We start from the raw sequence: 20762 nt of genomic DNA, 5'->3' as shown, positions 1-20762 counted from the left end.
GGCTGCGTTTCAGAGATCACTTTCCATCCACATGAGCACTTGAAGGTCGCAGACTGCTTTGCTATGGATGGTATGTTCTCACTTACAGGCCTGGCTCTGAGTTAGGGAACGTTATCCCTCGACAGTCGTAGTGAATTTCTGCTTTATTGCATTTGCTGCTATCCCTCACTCCTGGATGCTTTGGGAAGCGGTCGTGGTGCTTGGAATTTTATGCTGCGTTTATTTTCATTAATGGTGGTATTAATCAGATCTTTTCCCTGGGTCTCCACAGACTTCTCGAGAATGCTCTTGGAAAGCAAAAATTCTGGGTCAGGATTCCCATTGCTTGCTATTGTGATGGTTAAAAGGGAAATCTTTGCTCTCTTTGCTCAAAGGTTGAACCATAGAATCACTGAATAATTAAGGTTGGAAAAGACCTCTAAGATCACCAAGTCCAACCCTCATCCATCCCCACCATGACACCACACCTTGTCCCTCATTTACGCACAAACACACCAAACCCTTCCAGCAGCTCCACCTTCTGCACCCCACCCAAAGAGCATTAATCTGACATGGCTCCCGGCCGTTGTATTAGGAAAAAAACTCAAATTCTGATATAATTTTCACCCCATACATCTGGCTGTATTACTTTCCCTTTCCAACACTTTCAAATCAGCACCGTTAAGACCTCATTTAAAATGGAAGGCCGGGATCGGCACGACGCGGATTCTCTCTTGTCACATTGTGTGCTGAGCTGCGCAGCGCAACAGCCTCCAATCTCTTCCAATCCATCACTTCTTTCCCCCTAGAAACTCTCTTCGCTGCATTGTCTCTGGCTGTTATTTATTTATTTGGTTAGTTGACTTCAAGGGACATTTCTCCTGGCTGGATAAAGACATTTTACAAACAAATGCGCGGAAACATTTCTGATAACGTTGCAGAAGCAGCCGGGGCACCGGGTCCCCGTGGGCAGGTGATGCTTTGTGTCATTCACAGCCACTGCTCTGCCTGAATAAGGAGCAGCGCTCGTCACAGTGGCTGCAGCAGAGGCCCCAAGCGGAGCAGGGATGGGGAGGGAGGAATGAAAGGGTTGTTCAGGGTTCCACAGGGCTCCGAGCACTCCCCTGAGGAGGATAAAGAGGAATTAGAAAGGACTTTTATTGACGAGGATGTGCTGCTTGTGCTTTGATATGCACACAAAAGGGCCGAATTGTAAGCATAGTGGGGGAAGGTTCTCCATGGTTGAAATTATCAGTGGAGAGTTATAACCCGTGGAGAGTTAAAAAACCCTTTGGCTGAGAGCTTGGGTAGATGCCCTGCCTCTTCTGGTGCTTTACAAATCACCTCAAAAGGCCCAAAGACGGGTTACTAAATAGGCAGGAAGGACTTTCAAAGCATCCATAGATACTTCCCCCACTTCAGAGAGCTCCACATTCATAGAGTAATTAAGGTTGGAGAAGACCTCTAAGATCACCAAGTCCAACCCCAGCTCACTCCACCATGACACCAGACCATGTCCCTCAGGGCCACATCCACATGGTTCCTGAGCACCTCCAGGGATGGTGTCCTCACCACCTCCCTGGGCAGCCTGTGCCAATGCATCACCACTCTTTTGGAGATTATATTTCTCCTAACCTCCAACCTGAGCCTCCCTGCAGCTTGAGGCCCACAGCTTACAGCCATGACCTCTCATCCTATTGCTGCCACCTCGCTTTGGCATCCCTTTGGGGAGTTGCAGAGAACAATGAGCTCACCCCCGAGCAGCATCCAAAGGAGAGGAGAGCACCTGCCTCGAGACTTTCTGACGTTTACTTCAAGTGAGAAATCATTGCCCTCACTGTAATACTTTACGAGCGAGACACATAAAGTGAATGGAATCCACACAAATGAGGTCGTTAGTGTAACCGAATGCGCTGCTAGTTCCTTCAAGAATGAAAAATATGAGTAATTCCCTGACAAGGCCCAATTATAGCCTGCCAGCACTCGCGCATGTGTTATATCTATTATGAAATAACCAGATAACATTAATAAGATTCCCAGAAAGAACATCATATAGCCATTCTCCCAGCTGCGTAAAGCTGGTCTGACTGTTCAGGCTGTCACCTGCCTGCAGAGCTCAGGTCTCTCTTGTCAGCTTTGGCTGAACGGGTTCAGGTCTACCCGCTTGTAAGCAAGGGGCTCTGAATGGGAAATGAGACCAAGTTGTGGGAGTGAGAAGGAGCCTAAATGGGAGAACTATGGCAAACAATAACCATAAACTCAGAATGGTTGGCTTGGAAGGAACCTTAAAGATTAAAAAGAATGGCTTGGGTTTGGGTTGGGGGGGTCCTTAAAGATCATAGAACCGTGGAATCCCAGAATGGTTGGGGTGGAAGGGACCTCACAGCCCCACCCCTGCCATGGGCTGGCTGCCCGCCACAGCTCAGCCTGCCCAGGGCCCATCCATGGCCTCAGGCACCTCCAGGGACAGGCAGCACTGCCCTCTGAATGAACAATTTCCCCCTAACATCCGACCTTAATCTCCCTCTTTTAGTTTAAAACCATTCCCCCTTGTCCTATCAACATGAGACTGTGTAAAAAGTCACACACCTCCTGCTTATCAGCTCCCTTTAGGCACTGGAAGGCCACAATGAGGTTTCCCTGGAGCCTTCTCTTCCCCAGTCTAAACACCCGCAGCTCTCAGCCTGCCCCCATTGCAGAGTGCTCCAACCTCTGAGCATCCCTGTGCCCTCCTCTGGCCCCACTTCAACAGCAGATGGGTTGAAAGAAAACCAAAATAGACAAAAAGACATACATACAGTTGAGCATCACATCAGGCTTTGCTCAGAAGCCAGCTGTGTTTTCCATCCCTACTGCAGCAAGATGCTCCTCATGCAGAGGGCACACAGCACCCCAGGACAAGGGCACTGCTCCCAGCAGCCAGGTGCTGCTCCTTTAGCAGATGGCTGCATTGGCTCCACAGCCTCACCTGTCCTCACAGAGGAAGGGAAGATACTGAGCTTCAGCACAGAAGGCTGTAATGAGGATTAATAAGGCATGTGAAGATGCCATGTAATTGTCTGGCTGGCTGTTTCCTTTGCACCTTATGCTATCATTTATGCTTATGCAAAGTGGCTGTAAAATGCTCCTGGTCTGATTCAGTATAACTCCACAGTCCTTCACTCAGGTGTAAATTGCTCTGTGAAGTTCAAGGCTACGTCTAAATGCAAACTAATCTGAACATCTCCGTTGTCTTTGGTTTTGTCCCTAAAATTCTGCGCAGCCAATTGTATATCTTATGTACCCAATGTGCTACAAGATAGAGGCTATTTCATGCAGGGAGTCCCCAGGAAGAGGATTTGCAGTGTCCCTGAGGGGCTGCAGCGGTGATGCTTTGGGTCACAGCCCCATGGCCACGCAGAGGAGCAGTCCCATCACCAACCTCAGCAGTGGGCACACGGTGACCTGAGCCCAAGAGAAACCATGAAAAATGGAGTAGCAACATGATCCGGGAGGAAGTGCTCCAAATCCCTATGCCTGACCTTGTGCAGCCACAGGAAAAAGGAACTGCAGACCCTCAGAAGCTATAAAATGAGCCTGAGCTAAAACGTGTGAGCTGGTATTACAGGGAATAACCCTTAAAGAGGTGGAAGGCTTTGCTCAATGCACTCCTACAGGTAATTTCAATCCCCAGCAGCTGCAATCCTTCAATAATGAATGTCAGTCTGCTGGCCAGCTGAGAGAGGAATAAATATCTATTTGCCTTCAGTGGAAGTAGCCTCAGTTTGACATATGACATTCAAATGACATGAACTTTAAAAGAGTGGTTAAATGACTGCTGTTTGACTCGAAACCTTGAACCCACTGGCAGCATCCCGGCTGTTTGCCTTCACTCTCGGGGGGATGGGGATGCTGGGCTTAAAAATGAGAGATCTGAGTGTTGGTGCAAACAGAGCCCGTGGGGTGCGGCGTGTCCAGCTGGTAGAGCACAAACACTCGTGGGATTAGAAGGGCAGAGATGGATCCCCTGCACAGAGCCGTCCTCATGACCTCTCTCACTGCAGATGGCACACGGGAAGCAGCACAGAGCTGTATAATGGGGGGGAGTGGCTGGAGGACCAGTTTGGGGCCATGAAATAGAACTGGGGGTGAGGAGGGGGTCACCTACCTGGTCCTGTCCTTTTTCTCTTGTCCTCCTCCTCCTCCCTGCTGCTTCTGGGGCTCTCCTGTGCTTTGCTGTCCACAAGGCTGGTGCCACCAGTTTGTGTCGGAGTTGTCCGAGCAACCAGCGCTGCAAAGCATTTACCTCTCTATTTTAGGAGACCTTGTTAAGCACTTGTCACATTAGTCTGTCAGCTTAATACCAGCAGTCATAACACTTTTATAACCTACCTGCTGAAGTGCCTTTGCTTGCAATCCTTGTGCTGAAGCAAGAGCTCAGGACCAAAGCTGCTGCAAGAAAAAAAATCACTGCTTCCTGACCTTTGGGCAGACTCTCTGGGCTAATTATCGCATTGATTTTACCTGAATCGAGTGGTCAGTGGAGCCATCTGGGGGGCTGCCTTGTTCCCGCACCACATCCCAAGCAGCACTCGTGTGGGCAGCCTGACACCGACCTGGGTCAGGGGCAGGGACAACTCTGAGTGGCTGCAAATGGTGGCAGGCAGTGTTCACCCAGCGGGGACTGGATGGGGACATGGCTCAGCTGGAGCTGGGCACCCGGAGCCAGCGGAGCACTGCAGCACGTGGTAAGCCCAGCAGCGAGGTGACTTCAAGCACCACATGAAATGCAATGGGTGCTCTTGCTCGAAACCAGCCTAAAGGATTGAAAAACGAGTGAATGGGGCCAGGGCTGGATGCTGCAGCTTCGTGGTGAGCTCTCCTTAGATCAATAAGAGCTTTGCAGGAGCTGTTCCTATGCTGTGTTTGCATTAGGAAGCAGCATTGTACTATAAGGGGGGCAAAGACCAAAGTCATTGGTGCTGAGAGCCATATAGAGATCCTATATAAATTTCAGGGGAGCAGGGGACTTGCTTTGAGCCATAAGCAGCTGGAGCACATTAGACAAGCTCCTGAAGGACTTTTAGTTGAGTGCCATCCAAAAGGAAATCCACTTGGTCACTCTTTGACCTTGCTGGGATCCAAATCAAAGTGTGGCACAAAGGCAGACACACATCACACCTCGCTGCTGCTTAGCCAGAAACAATTTTTTATGTGCTTACAGGTAAACTGAGGCACGGTGCTGCTGGAAACCTCAGCTCTGTGAGGGCAGAAGGAAGATCAGCCTCATCCCCCAGAGCTTCCTATAAGCCCAAGTGCCAAACAGCAACGATGTGCTCTCGCTATTCTTAAATGCGCCCAAATTTGGCAAAAGGGAGCTGGGATTTGGCACGCTTCAGTGTCACTTTGTCTCTTGCCAGAACCCATCGCAGACACCTGGAGATAAAGGCAGAGTGCCGCCAGCTTGTGGGCAGGCTCAGGGCAGGTAAATCCGTGCTCCCACGCTCGGTCGGAGCAGGGAAGCGATGCTGGGTGCCAGCAGACGGGGATGCTTTGAACAGAGATGAGAGAGGCTGCAATCCTTTGACACCTGGAAGTGAACTGTTTATTACTAAAATGTTAAGCGGCTTTGCGAGAGAGATTATCCCGAAGGATATTTTCCGCAGTGTTGACATTTGTGTGCAAGTGATTAATTCCAACGCGGGCACGGAGCAAGGAGGCAAAACCCTTCGCGCATGGCTCGTGAATTCCACCGTCGCCACCGGTCAAGCTACAGCCTTTGTCCTGGCCAGGTCATTAACACCTCCCTGACCTGCGACGCTGTGTGTTACTTCATCACCCCCATCTCCTCGGTCACCCCTCCAAGCCACCCTTGAGATTTCCCGTGCCCCTTTTTATCACCCGCTGTGGCGGTGGAGTCGCTTGGCTGCTGTTTGTTCCCCAGGTTTCTGACCGCCTCTGTGTTTCGTTGTTCTCCCTGGAGATGCGCTGTCGTGGCCGCAGTCAAACACAGTGCCGTGGCTTTGAAAAGGGGGGACAGTAACAGCTGAAAGCGAAGATGAACTCTTGCCTTTGTGCAAAGTCTAGAAGGGCGATGTGCTGCTGCGGCTCACAAAGGCAGAGGGGGAAGCTGAAATTTTCTCGCCCTCCCTCTCAGCTCCTCGTTGACTCTCAAGGGAAACAGCCGTGCTCTTCCCTACCCTTTCAGGCAAGGATGTCTTTCACTGGGGAATTCAATCCGCTGCAGAAAGGCTTTTATGTGTCACTGGGGGTTTTCTACTAAATGCCTCAAAAATATAAAAAGAATACATAAAATATAGAAAGAAATAAAAAAACAGTATATAATAATATATATACAATCTAACTATAATAACAATATATCAGAACAGAAAAGCAATATAAAAAGGAAAACAACTGCTCTCTAGTGACTGAAGTTCCTAAGCCTATTTTTGCACTGGAGAACCACTTCACACCACCAATGGCTCTGCTCAGTCACTTATTTCAAGTGTTGAAATGCCCAGGGAAGCAGTGGAGTCACTGTCCCTGGAGGTGTTCAAGAACTATGTGGTTGTGGCACTGAGGGACATGGCTTGGTGTTGTGGTGGGGGTGGGCTGGATGTCAGACTTGATATCAGAGGTCTTTTCCAGCCTTAAGTATTCTATGATTTTGGACTGGAGCATCTTAAATGGAGCATCTCTAGAATGAGCTCTTAGAACTGACGCACATGAGCTAACACCTTATATATATATAATAAGTTTTCATCCCCCAGGAATCCAAGCAGCATTATACGTGGTAGACTGGGGTAGGTGCAAGTACCTCACCCAACCCTGAAATTTGACAGACTGGAAGCAGAAGAGATCCAGCTGTGGAAGGGTACACTGGAACAGGTGCATGAGAGATCACGGAAAGCACTTTGAGCCCTGTGTGGAGGCAGGTGGTCTGCAGCATGGAGCAGACATGGGAATCAAAGCTCTCTGCTCTCACAGAAAGACGAATTTTGTGTCTTGGATAACATCGTGGTGAAAAAACAAGCTGCAAAAGTTGGCTTCTGTGTCCGTCACGTAGCACTGATTTTTAAAGCAGAGGCGCTTTGAGGATCGCTCCTGAGGAACGAGGAAGCCCTGCTAGGAGAGGTGAGGGGACCACATCATTTTGTGGCCAACAGCTGCTGAGACCTACAAGTGGATTCACTTGTGTACAGAGGAACGAGCTGAGACTGATTTCAATTCTTTGCAAAAGAGGCAAGTGAGCATTTTATTGTGATTAGCCTCCCATCAGCAGCGTTTGGAGGAATAACAGGAGATGGGACAGCGCAGAGCATTACGTCCTCTCGAAAGTAAGAAAAGGACCAAGGCTGGGGAAGACCTCCCAGTCCTCAACAGCCAAAGGCAACATCTTTCTTCTAGACCAGGGCTGCCCAGGACATCTGAAGGCTCTCAGCGCTGCACCCTGTGCCATCATTAATTCCGTTAATTCTGTGCTACAGTGGCCGAGCGCACATCAGAGACTAAAAGGTGTCACGGTGGCAGTGCAGTAGATGTTGCCTGTACTGACAGACACTACTGCGGGAGACAGCTGTGTGCCTGGGGTGAAACAAGCAAACAAGCAGCAAAACACACAGGGCACTTCTCTCTCACTCCACAAAGCTCCAGTCATTAGGGGCAACTGCTTGTCTCTGGGCTCCTCCAGTTAACCCATCTGCAATCTGAATCACGCATGAAATCGTAAGAAAAATCTAAATAAATCAGGATCAGAAAATCTGCGAGGGGCATTTATCCCTGCGAGGACATGACCACTTTAACACTTGTCAGGGTCAGAGCACACAGCTGAGGAAATGGCCGTGGACAAATCTACATCCCCAGGAGAATAAAACCAGAAGACACGCAGAGCTGCCCAGCAGGCAGTAGGAGCAGAAGCAATGGTAGCATTACTTAACTATGTGCAATTTGCTCTCCCTATCTTGATTTAAATTACACTGCCAGAAGAGACTGACAGTGCCTGGAATCAAATTGCTGAGAAAAGTGCCTCTTCAGAGGGAGAGAAAAAAAAACACCCAAATAACCCCAATGCAAATGGTCTTGCAAAATGCCTATTGTGATCTGGGACAGCAGGATCTGAGGCCAAGGAATTTTCATTAGGATAATGCTCTTTTAATTATGCCAGGCCAAACCCCTAATGCTCCTTTGCAAAATGGAGATTTGCATCACTGACATTTCAAGAGTGCACACATCAATCTGGGTCTCTTTTCCAGAGCTGGGCAGGGAAAGAACCATTGAATAAAAGTCTCTGAACAGCTCCTTCACTTCTGCGGATCGTCATGGGCTCTGGGGACCATCTTCAGGACGATAGGCTTCTTTGGCTGCATGAAACCTTTCGTGTCCAGAACCAGGGGGATCTTGAGGAAAAAAGAAAAAAAAAAAAACAGCACACAGAAGTGCCATGTAAGATGGGCAGAAGGACAGTCATGTCATAGAAAACACCCCTACAGCCCAGACGCATCTCAGCCACCCCTTGTCTGCAGTGCACTGCCTGGCTTTGCAGCTGTGCTTATTGCAGGGCTATCACTGCTGCGCGCGTGAAACAGCTGTGAGCTGGGGGTTAGCAGCCCTCAGCTCTTGAACCTAGTGGTTAGTGAATACTAGCATCCACCTGGGGCAGCAAGAGGGGCTCAGCACACTGCAAAAATGAGGCAAAAGCAGCCAAAATCCACCCAGGGAGCAGAAGCCAAAGAGGGGCACTGGTGCCATTTTGTTTAATGCCAAAATGTATCAGCACGAAGGGCAGCGAGGCCATAATGGGAGCTGGAGGAGCAATAAGCTCTCTGGGAAGGAAAAAATGAAGAGAGATGCTTGGGATGAGTCTAAAGGAAAAAGTATCCTCACACAGGAAAGTGCTGGGCTCCTTTGGGGTGGAAATCTCAGTAAAAAACACTGAAAACCGGTGGTGGAGGGAGGCACCTTGCAGGGCAGGGCTGAGTGCTGCTCATGCCCCAGCTCTCCTTCTCCCCATCAGGACAAGGGCAGTGCTCCCCCAGCCCGATACACTGCACTAAAAGCCCCACATCTCAGTGAGCCTCAGGAAATCTCAGCAACATGGCTCTGAGCCCAGTGTGCCATCAGTGGGAGTGAGGAGGCAGAGGCATCCATACATATATTCCAAAAGGAGGTTCTGGGATGAATCTTTCCCTCCCCCTCTGATCCAACATACATGACATCTTCTGAAGATGAGCCCAAAAGAGCCCCATAAACCTATGGCCACCAATAATACAATACATATTTAACTTGTCTCCCTTTAATTAAAGGCAGTTATAAAAATAATCAATTTTATGGATTGCAGAGGACTAGAAAAATGTCATTAGACTTGGGGGAGGGTGGATAGGTCACCGCATTGTTAATGGACTATTACAGTCTTTCACCTCCAGGTTACCAGTTGAGTAGCAATCTGAATCTGCCGAGATTCTAGCCGAGCGCTTGTGCCAAGTAATAATTCTATGAGTATTTTTGTTTCATACAGCAAATGTCCTTTGAATACACTTTGTGCCCCCTCTGCTCCCATCTCCAAGCTCGCCTCGTGAGCAAAATGCATTAATGGCACTGCTTTTGTGGCAGGTGGTGCAGCAAGGCAGGTCGGGGCTGAGCACCCATTGCCCACAGCTGGGAGCAGCAGCAGACTGCGACCTGTCCGCATCACGAGGAGGTGCCATGTGGTCAGGATATGCTGTCTGATGGGTAATTCCTAGCAGCCATCACATTGCTTTTGTGTTGAGCAGCTCTGTTTTGCACAGCCTGTCCCACCAGCACCACGTGGGAGCCCATGCAAACCCAAAAATGGGTGGGAGGGAGAGAGGGAGCCTGCTCCCTGCTTCACCTCTGCCTCCTTCAACCTCCACAGCCTCAAAGCAGGAGAGGGCCACCACTAGAAATTTAGCTCAGATCATGTTTGCTCAAACATTGTTCCGCTTTAGAGGCTGCCTGGTGGCCCGTAAGAGATGCGTTCCGCTGTCTCGGGGTCTCATCGCGGTTGGCCATGTTTGTGTTGCAAAACACAGCCCTGGAGCGGGCTGGGGAGGAGATCCACCCTGCCTAAGCTGGGTCAGGGCACACTGGCAGGGCACTGCAGGGAGCAAGCACCCCACCGCTTAATTGCACCCAAAGCAAAGCAGAGCACTTCAGGGACTTCAGCCTGATACGTCCCACCAACATTTAATCTGCCCCTCTAGAGGCTGAAAAAAATAAAATGTATCAGTGAGTTGTGCTGAAGCGTTTAAAACAACTGAGAGCATTTAAATGCAGATATTCCCACACGCCTCTCTAATCCATGGTGAAATCTGCCTCCCTGGTCTCTGTGTGAAACAGCAAAACCCAAGCCCGCAGACAAGCTTCAGTGGTCCTGAAGCTATAGCACCTCGGGGATGAGAGGGATTTAGCGTGTAAGTGAGTCAGATCCCTGCTTGTCCTGAGATGCAGACAAAAGAGAGCGCGCAGGATCACCCCAGTGGGAACAGAGTACAGATAATGGCACATCATCCCGTATTCTCACCGGAGTGTCTTTGCAGGGTTTGAATGAGAAGTTCTGCAGAAGGACAACCGCAGCCACTTTCATGGCGAGGAGAGCGAACCTCATTCCGATGCAGTTCCTGGGGCCAGCCCCAAATGGCAGGAAGGTGTAGGGGTCAATGTTCTCTCTGTTTTCTTTACTAAACCTGATTACAAAACACATATGTAAGTAAGATTAGAAAGCGCTGCTGTTCTGGGATACGTCAGCTTTCAGATTTGAAGAAATGAGGGGTCTGGGAAGGGGAAAGCTTTTTGTGTTTCCATGCATATTAGAAGAACACAGCTAAGACCCTTTATCCTGCCTCTACAGGAGACCTCACGCCTCTGTTTTTATCCAGCTGCTTGGAGGTGGCTGTGCATCTCCAGGTGCGTCAGGTCAACAGGGAAGACCAGAAATATGCTAACTATTTCATAACTACTCTTTTCTCAGAACTCCCTCTAAGCTGAACCCAGATTTCAAACCCTAAAACACACAGGTCTACAGCTTCATGTCTTCCCTTTAGATCAAAGGACGGAGCGAACACAAAGACATCCTCCCCCCTGCGTGACTAAAGGGAGGGTTGCTTTTGAGACACATCAGCCGTTCCTCTCCTCATCATGAAAAACAGGGAAGAACAATCAGCTTCACAGAGGAATTTGCCAGTGAGCATTTGCAGTAACACTTCTTAGTGATCAGTTGGTTTTCATGTCAGAAAGCTTTTCATTCCCAGTGCTCGAGGTCTGGCCATATTAAGTCAGCAGTGAAGTACCTCACTACTGAGACACCAACACAGCCCTCTGGTGAACTCCCAGTGAGGTAAGCGATTCCTGAAGAGTCCCCGTCCACCTGCCCTTTCCATTTGTCACTTGGTGTAAGGATCAAACTGCTGGTGTAACTGAGGAGCAACACGTCCTTTGCCAGAGTTCTCCCATTGGAGTGGCTCCTCCTGCAGTCAACACAGAGTTCCTAGGTCCTGGTGGTTTGTGGTGATCCCAGCAGCACACATCCCCACCTCTAAGCTCTTCATCGTGCCTCTGCCATGCTGTGCCTCAAAGGTGAACACATGTACACTTTGGAGTTAGCTTCAAGGGCATAGACTTCTGGGTCAGACCTCTACATCTTCTTGGCCAGCTGAAGGTGAGTGAGCCCAGGACATCCCAAGTCTGCCTTGAGCTGTTGCCTCATTTTTCAGGGCCTAACAGAGCCTACTAAACAAAGACTGTTTCGTAACTGGAGTTGAAAAATTAGGCTTTATCTCCTACCCAACTTTGCCCTTCCATCGCTGATTTGCATGGCATTGTGCCAGTCACCCAATGGTTCTCATTTTAATATCTGGCCATAAACCCCTCAACGTTACAGCTGCTGGGAGCTGCTCTCACTGTCGCTTCCTTCAATGCAGTTAATTAAATTCCATGCACAGTTTATGGATGTAGATCATAAAACTCCCCTCATGGTAATGCTGGGACTAGATGTCAGACAATGATAAATGCCTAATTTAAATGTTATAATCACGCATTCCCTGCTTTCTCTGCCATGTCCCCTGCCAGGAATCATGTTAAATGTGCAGCTGTCCCCCAACTGGCCCTCACCTCTCAGGCCTGAATTCCTCTGGCTCAGGCCAGTACGTTGGGTCATGGTGCAGCACGTAGACTGGGATCATGACCACCATGCCCTTTGGGATGGTCACCCCATTGAACTCCACCGTCTTCTTGCAGATCCGATCAATTCGCCCCAGAGGGGGGTACAGCCGCAGGGACTCGTTCACCACCATGTCGAGGTACTCCATCTGCATGACTGCATTGTACGTGGGAGCGGCCTGTGGATGGCAGGGGAGAGGAAGGCTTCAAAATGGCTGCAAACAGAAGAACTCAGCCCTGCAGGGTTTCCAAAGCGCAGGTGAGCCCAGCATTTCACCACCCTCCTTTACCTTATTGGGCAAGCTTGCATCAATCTCATCCTGGAGCCGCTTCTGCACATCAGGGTGTGTGGCCAGGTGATAGGAGATGTAGCTGAGGGCAGAGCTGGTGGTTTCATAACCAGCAAAGACAAAGCTAAGAGCCTGGGCCAGAATCTCCTCATCACTTAACGCTGAGAAGAGGCAGAAAGACATGTAAGAAGCTGAAATCTACAGCACAAGAGTGATTAACCCTCAAGAATCCAAGATCCCACTTGTCATCCAGGTCATGCTGTTGATACCTACGTAACACCTGGTAGAGGAGCTGCCCAGCTGACATGGACTGGCAGCCTCTGGCAACACAGCCAGCGGTCTGGCACTGGTGTGAAGCCAGAAAACTGCTGTCATGGTTGGCAGTGTTATTGTGCTGTCTTAAAGAGCAGAATTAAACTGGTGAAACTCAGCATAGCCTGAACCTCACTTAGAAAATCTGTTATCTCCTGGAAGTGTGCCTCCTGGGCAAAAAATAAAATAAAATAAATTATGGGCATGTGCCAGGAAAAATTAGAGGTGAGGAGATGCCAAGCAGCTCCTCTGAGTTTAGCCAGATACTGCTGAGGGATCAGTAGCCCTGTGGCAGTGGCAATAAAGATGGTACAGGATTCCTCACTGGTGCTGCAGCCAGGATGCAGGCTGCAGAGCGGGGCAACGTCCAAATACCCTGTCCTTGCAGATCATAAGTTAACAAGCTTCCTGCCTTGGTAGATATTGATAGACTGGGCTTTGCCTTGGCTGTACCATTATTTTTTGAATCTAACAGTTTACCTAGGATTATAACACAGGTGAGCTTGTAGATGAGCAAGGTGCATGCAGCATATGGGCTTTGCGTGCTTTACAAAGCACAGTCAACATCACTGGCCTTCAGAGAGGACTTTGCTCTTTATTGGATAAACAGCCCTTGGGATTTATCGTAGGAAATGAGATATAATAAAATATGGTAGATATGCGATAAGCAATATTATGGCCCTGCTAATGAGACCTTGAAACCCCCACAGAATAAAAGACTGCAGTCTTCTCCCACATCCTTTCTTTAACTAGAGGAAGAACCACCTGCTCTCTGCTGAGAGGAGGACAGATCTCAAGACATACATTTGTATGAGTCCTTCTCCCCAGCAGACTTGGAGCTGTCCTGTGAGCTCTGTGAGTCAATCATCAGCTGCAGGAAATCCACTCGGTCCTGGGGAGGAACAGAGGCAGTCAGAGAAGACGGGGGTGAGGGGAAACAAATCTTGTCCAGCACAAGCTCTTTGCTGAGGTGCCTGCTCCACTCAGCCTCACAACTTCAGAGCATTTTGGGGTTCAGACCAGAGTTCCCCATGTGGAAGCCCAAGTAGGGCATATTTCTGGCCCTCCCCACATTTAATGATCTGGGAGCTATAACAGAAAGAAGGAAATAGATCCACCACAGCTTCTGAAGACATGACCAGGTCCCTCCTGCGCTCAGGACAGCACAATGGAAAGGCCACCTGGGTTGGACTCACCACGTGGTATCCTTCTTCCCGTTCCTTCTTCATTTTCGTGAAGATGACACTGAAGAAGTTTAGGACTTCAGAAGGTAACAGAGTCACATTCATCTTTTCTAGCACTGGGATCGTGAAGGGGAACAACACTAAAAGGAGAGAAAAGAACAACAGACTATAGCTCTAAAAGCCCCCCAAAACTCAAAACTGGCATAGAAAGAAGTGGTGCAATTCTACATCTTTACCCAACAAACTGCTTTTCATTGCCTTCAGATCTTTCAGTCTCCTGGCTTCATATCATGATTTGCCCTCAGTTCTGCACTGAGTGCAGCTCTCTGTGGAGCTCCCCGTGGCCAACAGGATCTCTGCTTGTAAGAGGCTGCAGCAAAGATCCACATGAGCTGTACGAAACACGACTGCGATTTCCCTGGGGAAATATTTCTACAGACCTGCTAGGATGAATCTGATTCTGCAAAGTGCGCCCCTCAGATAGCAAAGAGGTCTCTGAGATAAGGGAGCTAAAAGGAAGTGCAGGTGGTCACCACACGTGACTGATTCATGGCTTTATAAGATGAGGTGTGTCATACCTATGAATATGATTAATGGGTTTAGTAAACTGAATTTGAGGAATTTCTTAATGTTGGCGACAAAGGGATCGCTGGGGTTGCTCATGGAGTCAATATCCACGCTGAAAGAAGTGCTGGCCACCACATCCATGCTGTAGGCTCCAAAAATGCTGAATAGAGAAGAAAAGAGAGTGAACAGGACGAGCCCAACCAGAGTAGTGAATAACAGCCAATCTAGGAGAAATCCTTGAGAGAGGGAAACTCTTGCAACCAAGGACTCAGTGCAGACTCCTAACATAGCAGCTCCTGCCCTGATTTGGAAGTAGCCATCACTATACTTTCCAGTTTCCCCATTTGCATTCATACCTCCATTTTTCTCAGCATGAAAAACATAGGCTGTAGTTGGAAACCACCAGGTTAACAAAGAGAGCATTCTGATTCTCATTGGTAAAAAGAGTATGTAAAAACGACAACAAAATCCACATCTATGACTTGCAGGGCTTCTGGAATGGGCCAAATTCCTTCTTCGAAATGTCTCCCCAATAACAAGGGAGGGGGAACAGAGCACAGTTACCCAGTCTGGGCAGAGCAGAGCACAGCCCACCACAAGGACACGGCTGCAGCATGGACATGGGCTCTCCAAATGGCTCCGTCACCACATCGGGTACAGACTCTGTTGTGTCAGCCCCACACAGTTACTCACTTCTTCATGTCCAGGAGCTCCTCATTAGCCACTTTCTTCTCAATGTTTTTCACTAATTTGTCACCATAGCTCTTAACAATAGGGAACATCTGAAATGCAAAGCAAAGCAGAAGAAATTGACTCATTCACTCTCTTTAAGCAAGGCCGGTCGACTCTGCACAGCCACTTGCAGCTTGTCAGGCCACAGTGACCAAATCTATGGCTTGTGGAGGAGAGGAAGGCACGGGGAAGGCAATATTTCCAACCACAATCAGCTCTTTTTACCTCTTTCAGCTTCCCACTGGTGAATGTCGGGGACAACACAGTGCGAATCCTTTTCCACTGGTCATCTGCAGCCACGAAAAGAGCTGACTCCAGTCTGCCTCTCGGACCAAAGAACTCCACAGGGAAAATTTTACAGCAAAAGGGACATGGTTATACAAGGCAATGGGTGATGGTTTCCAGCCCTCTTTATCAATATAGGGGTGAAAAAAACAAAAAAGCAAAAAAAAAAAAAAACCCAACAACCATCGAGTGTTGACTTGGCACCTGAATTCATAGCAGCTCTACCTCTACCAGCAAACAGAAATGAAAACAAAAGTGTAAGATGTGGAGAGGACATCAATTCTAGCATAAACCCAGGCTGATGTCCCAGCCAGACTTGCTTCCCCACTGCTCTAGCAGAGCTTCATTGGCAATATTGTTAATAAACCAGGGCATGACAGAGAGCAGCTTCTTGCTGAAGGGCTTAGAGAGACTCAGAAACAGAAGAAACTTTTCCTTTCTTGGTGCATGCTCTCTGCACCAGAGAGGGAAGCACGGGGCTAGATACCCACCCTGCGATTGGTAAAAACGCTATAGCACTCCTTCACCAAGATGGTTTTGATGAGGTTGGGGTCCAGAATAGCCATCACTGGCTGCCTGCCTTCAAAAATCCTAAACCAAGAGAAAGCCATGGTCAGTGCATTGCTCACGGTCACAAGGAGCAGAAGCAGTCTGCTGCTCTGTGCAGGGACTGCTGCAGCCCGCAGGGTCCGTGCAGCTGCGTCTCCTCTGACAAAGCAGCTGAGGGGATGAGAAACTGTTTTATTATGCAGTAAAACAGGAGACAAGGGAAAAAAAGACAGCGCCAAACACAGACAGCATGAGCATTTCTAACCATCATCTGTGCTGTTAGAGAAGGATTTCCAAAGCAGCATGTGTTCAGATAAAAGGCAGCTTTAGCAACTGGTGGCTGGAGTCAATAAACCCCTCCCTGAATGGCCTACCTGTGGGGGAAAGAGATCTCCCTGCGTGGCCTATGAGGCAATGAGAGGGGAAAAAACTCATCTGTTTCTTCTATTTTCCAATCAAAAACTTAAAAGCCAAATGGCAGGAGCCTTGAGCTGCGACCAAGGGAAGCTGCCGTCTTCAAGAGGCTTGAGAACATTTCATCTTTCCAAAAAATGTGCTAGGCTTTCATAAAGCTCCTATGGATTCTGTGCAATGCTTTGGCTTGGATTTGAGAGGTTCCCAAGAGAAGCATGCTGAGAGCTCTGTGCCTGCCTGCACGGAGCCAGGGCAGAGCAGGGAGAGAAGGCTGAAAGGGAGCTCATGCCCCGGTGCTGGGAGAAGCAGGAGCGGGATGAAACGCGCCGCGGCAGTCTGCAGCTCGCTTTCTGCTCCAGACAGACAGAAGAGCGGCTTCAAAGGCTCGAGGCTCAGTTTGACACCAGCAGCAGAGTTTTCTGGGCAGGCTGCGTGGTTGGGAAGTGATTGGTGCCTTCCCTCGCTAATGCATCTGGAGCTGAGAGATAAAGGCACGGCTGCGCTGATGTGCTGGGTGTTGGAGGATGGGGGAGCTCCCTGGCCCCGAGGTCACTAACTCCACTTTAGTGAGTTCTGAATGATCCCAAAGTAGCCAAAGAGAGAGAAAAAAAAAGGTTATTTTCAAAGCTTGTGTAAGCAAAAGTCTCCAGAACTGGCTGCAATCAGCCCAGCCCCGTGCTGTACTAAAAGCCCAGCAGGAGAGAGCCCTGCAGAGATGGATGGAGACCTTTCTGGGGGTGAACCTGGATTTTCCCCATGCCCCAACTTGTTGCTGGCATTACAGTGCTGAGTCATGCTGGCAACGTCCTATTCTATTCTGGGACCGAGGAGCACCTCGAACAGAGGATTTTCAGAGAATTTGGCTCTGCAGATGGTAACTCACCCCCAGATTCTACCGTATTTTTTGAAGCACATCTGATCAAAATTCAGGAATCCCTGCAAAAGAGGAGATGAGAAACAAACAGTTTGCGAGTGAAAGAGCAATCAAAGCTGCCGGCAGAGGCTGGGGGAATCATGCAGACACCAGGAGGACGTTGGCACCAGAGGGAAAAAAGAGCAGAGAAGGAGAACTGCCCTTTCAGCTTCCACCAGCCAACCAGAGCTGCAAATGTAATGAAGAGATGGCACAACTGCAGCTCTACAGGTGGAGCTGCCGCTGCCTTGACCTCCTGAGGTCTTCCACTGCCGTTCCTGAACCAGAGCGATGGCTCTTCTGTTTTCCATTGTTCACATTAAGGTTCTAAAGGATATTGCACATGAAGATGAAACTTATGGGACACGTAACACCATGCATCACCTAAACCAGTAAAAGACCACGTGCCGTGCTGTAAGCCCAGCAAGCAGAAAGTAAAATGCTTCTTTCACAGAAGCTGAAGCTAGTACATTTTGTCCTGCATTTGAAGGCAGTTATCTGGAACTGGCTAGTACCTCGTTATTTGGTAAGGTTTGCTAACTGGGAAATGCTACAGTTTCATACAGAAATCTATTCTTTGGAGTTTTGAGATGGTGGAACAGAGAGTGACTGGGCAGGGATTGCTGCGGACTGACCCAAAGCAGAGCACAATGCTCAGAAAGCAGCAGCCCTAGGTATCTGGAGGACACTTATTTTCTTTGTTTCCAACAGCTTTTCAGCTGCTGGGGAGTGGGTAGAAATCTAGGGGGGAGCTGATAGCTTAAACTGGGACAGGAGAGAAAGACATAACACACCTCATTCAGATCAGCCAGAACCTAAAGGTGTTTCTTTATTTCTGTGTGAATGCTCTCTTAGAGCTTCCTACCTGAAAGCGTTGGGCTGGATGATCTTATAGTGGCCTTTTCCAACCTTAATGATTCTGTCATTGCAAACATACAGGAATCAAGGACAGAGGAAATAAGAGGTCCAAAGTACAGAAAAAGCAGCACCAGCAGCAAGAACCTAAAGCAGACCTGGAGCAGCTGCTGCCCGTACTCACTCGCCGGTACTCCAGGAACGTTCCAAAAAACGGCACAGGCCGTGGCCCGGGAATGCCCAGCTTCTTGAAGGCCTGGTAGGGCCATATCCCATAGCTGCTGAGCAAAGCCAAGGTGTGAGAACATTTACGCAATGAGAAGAGAAGGTTCTTCCCCTGAGCACAGTATAAATAGCTGCTTCCTGCCACAGAGAAAAGGCTGAGATGATGGCTGTGCAGCAGGAGATCTGCTGAGGATGCTCTCCTTCTGCAAGAACCCCAAGACAATGCGGGGTGCACCTGCACAGCTTACTACAGCTCCCATGACTGACGTGAGCAACCCTTTGCAACCAGGCAGTTTGCTGCAGCAAAAACAAAGCTGCTCCTGCCTCCGGATCTGCGTAGCAAAGCAAACAAAACAAAGCACTCCAAACCCCAGAAGTTCTTTATGCTCTTCCCAAGCCCCATCCCTTCCCACTGATGCCAGGACAGTGCGGGGGCTCTGCAGGCAGCCAGTGCTCTCAGCAGGCTGCCCCAGGCCATGATTCCCTGCTCCCTTCCCACCCCTGCTTATCAGTCTTGTAAACAGCAAAGAAATACCCAGCACTCATTTTTAGCACTCATGAATGCACTTTGCCCACTGGCCGCTACTTACAGCGCCAAGAGGCCCAGGAAAGCTGCAAGGAGCAGCCAAGTGATGGGGGAAAGGTCTGGCAGGAACCCCATCCCACTCACAGCCCGACAGCACTGCTCCCACACAGTCCAAGCCTCACTTTATGAGCTTTTAACTTGACTTTCAGCTGTGGCTGTGCTCACGTGATGCAGAAGGAGGAGTCCTGTTTGCCCTCTTGCTCAGATGTTAAACTCTGGGCAGATTTCTCCCTTCACTGAAGTGTCAACACTGCACACAGCCCTGTGGTTTTTATGGTTAAAACTGCTGAAGGCAGAGTTTTCTGCAGGAGAAAAGGCAGTGAAAGGGGTAAATGTCCTGAGAGCACCCTTCTGCTGGCCTGGGAGCAGCAAGGCTTCTGCAGGTGGCTCAGCCCAGGAGTGCTCGTGCCGTGTTCATTGCTCTTAAGGAGAGATGGAAGGGGGACAGCCATGCAACGCTGCTGTGCATTTTCCTGCAGCTCACGGGTGGCTTTTCCTGCAGCAGATGCTGTTCACAGACTGAGCACAGGCACCATGTGCGTGCTGGAGCTGTTTGCCTCACGGTTCATTCACTGTCACTGGCTGCTTATCAGCCAGTGCTGGATGTGAGCCACCAGCAACAGGTCTGGGCAGGATCCCTACCCAGAAACCCAGCGGGAAGGGCTGGAGCAGCCTGGCTAGCTGGGTTAACCCTTACCTGCTTTGTGCAACTCGGGTTTCTCCTCACCTCATCCGTTGTTCCTGTGGTGCAGATCAATGGAAGCGCCTTCACCCATTTGCCTGGGAGGGCTGTGTGGGATGGAGGATCGAAATGCTGAATCCTTCCTCTCCTGTTCTGTTCCATGGTGGGTGATAAAGTATTTCCTAATGCCCATCAGATTAAAAGAGATTTTGTCCCAGAGGAGAAGATCTCCTGCGTGATTCACTTATGGTCCCACAAATCAGTCTGGAAATTTGCCCAGTTTCCACAGTTTCCATAGTTCATTTTCTCTGATGACTCTAATTGCCTTGCTCCTCCCGGCCCCTACCTCCAGGCTGTTCATCCCAAGCAGATCAGCTTGTACATACACAAAAAGAACCCAAGATTTTTTTTGTTTAAAGTTTGTATTTACCAGTTGAATCTTGTTCTGGTGGAATGAGACTCTAATTAGGTCAGTCATGTTCCCCTGGTATGGTATGAGCGATGGCACTGGAAAACAGAGACAATTTATAGAGACCCAAAAATAACCCGTCCTGCTGCTTTGCAAGAAAGATGTGTTTTGTTTGCTCTGCACCGAGGACGTCTGCAATCGAGGCCACTTGGGCATACAAACTGCTGCTTGGTCCCATAGGCAAAGCTGGCCTGGGCCTCCTTTTTCTCCTGCTAAAAAGAAAGGAATATTTATCTTTCCAGCCTGACCGGGCTGCAGTGAGGTCACCCGTGTTTGTGTGGCGCTTTATGGCTCCTGGCACGAGGCCCCAGGCTGCACTACACATCCTCCTTCCAGAACCGCCCTTCAGCCTTATGTGTGCGTTCCGTTCAGCACATAAATTGCAAGTGTTGGCACGGTCCCGTGTTGTCAAGGAGTGCAGAACAGCAGCAGGGCCATGGGTTCAGCCACTGACTGCACGGCTGCTTTCCTCGAGAAGAGGCAGCGTCCGCTGACCTCAGCCTCCAAAAGTTGCACAACGCAGAGCAATGCCTTTCAATGACGCCACGGGCGTGGGCTGCTTCCTCC

General features: G+C 49.3%; 1 protein-coding gene across 17 annotated transcripts; it reads right to left on the bottom strand.

The window, feature by feature from the left end:
• On the bottom strand, nucleotides 7177-20428 carry LOC110405948 (cytochrome P450 3A29-like). Of its 17 annotated transcripts, none has more exons than XM_021411793.1 (13): nucleotides 19742-20428; nucleotides 18392-18511; nucleotides 17349-17401; nucleotides 15994-16093; nucleotides 15443-15556; nucleotides 15179-15267; nucleotides 14497-14645; nucleotides 13931-14058; nucleotides 13539-13626; nucleotides 12423-12583; nucleotides 12085-12311; nucleotides 10499-10661; nucleotides 7177-8354 (listed from the first exon to the last, which is right to left on the bottom strand). In XM_021411793.1, exons 1-13 carry the CDS (start codon nucleotides 19886-19888, stop codon nucleotides 8259-8261), a joined length of 1635 nt encoding a protein of 544 aa, XP_021267468.1. In that variant the 5' UTR covers nucleotides 19889-20428; the 3' UTR covers nucleotides 7177-8258. The 17 variants fall into 17 exon arrangements, with proteins under 17 accessions (XP_021267468.1, XP_021267469.1, XP_021267477.1 ...); XM_021411794.1 differs by having other exon boundaries at nucleotides 19772-20425; XM_021411802.1 differs by having other exon boundaries at nucleotides 18418-18511; nucleotides 19772-20418.

Source organism: Numida meleagris, chromosome 13 (assembly GCF_002078875.1).
Source record: "Numida meleagris isolate 19003 breed g44 Domestic line chromosome 13, NumMel1.0, whole genome shotgun sequence".
In the NCBI taxonomy this organism is placed as follows: Eukaryota; Metazoa; Chordata; class Aves; order Galliformes; family Numididae; genus Numida; species Numida meleagris.
The sequence above is the reverse complement of the archived record's forward strand: the minus strand, read 5'-3'. Positions and strand labels throughout refer to the sequence as shown.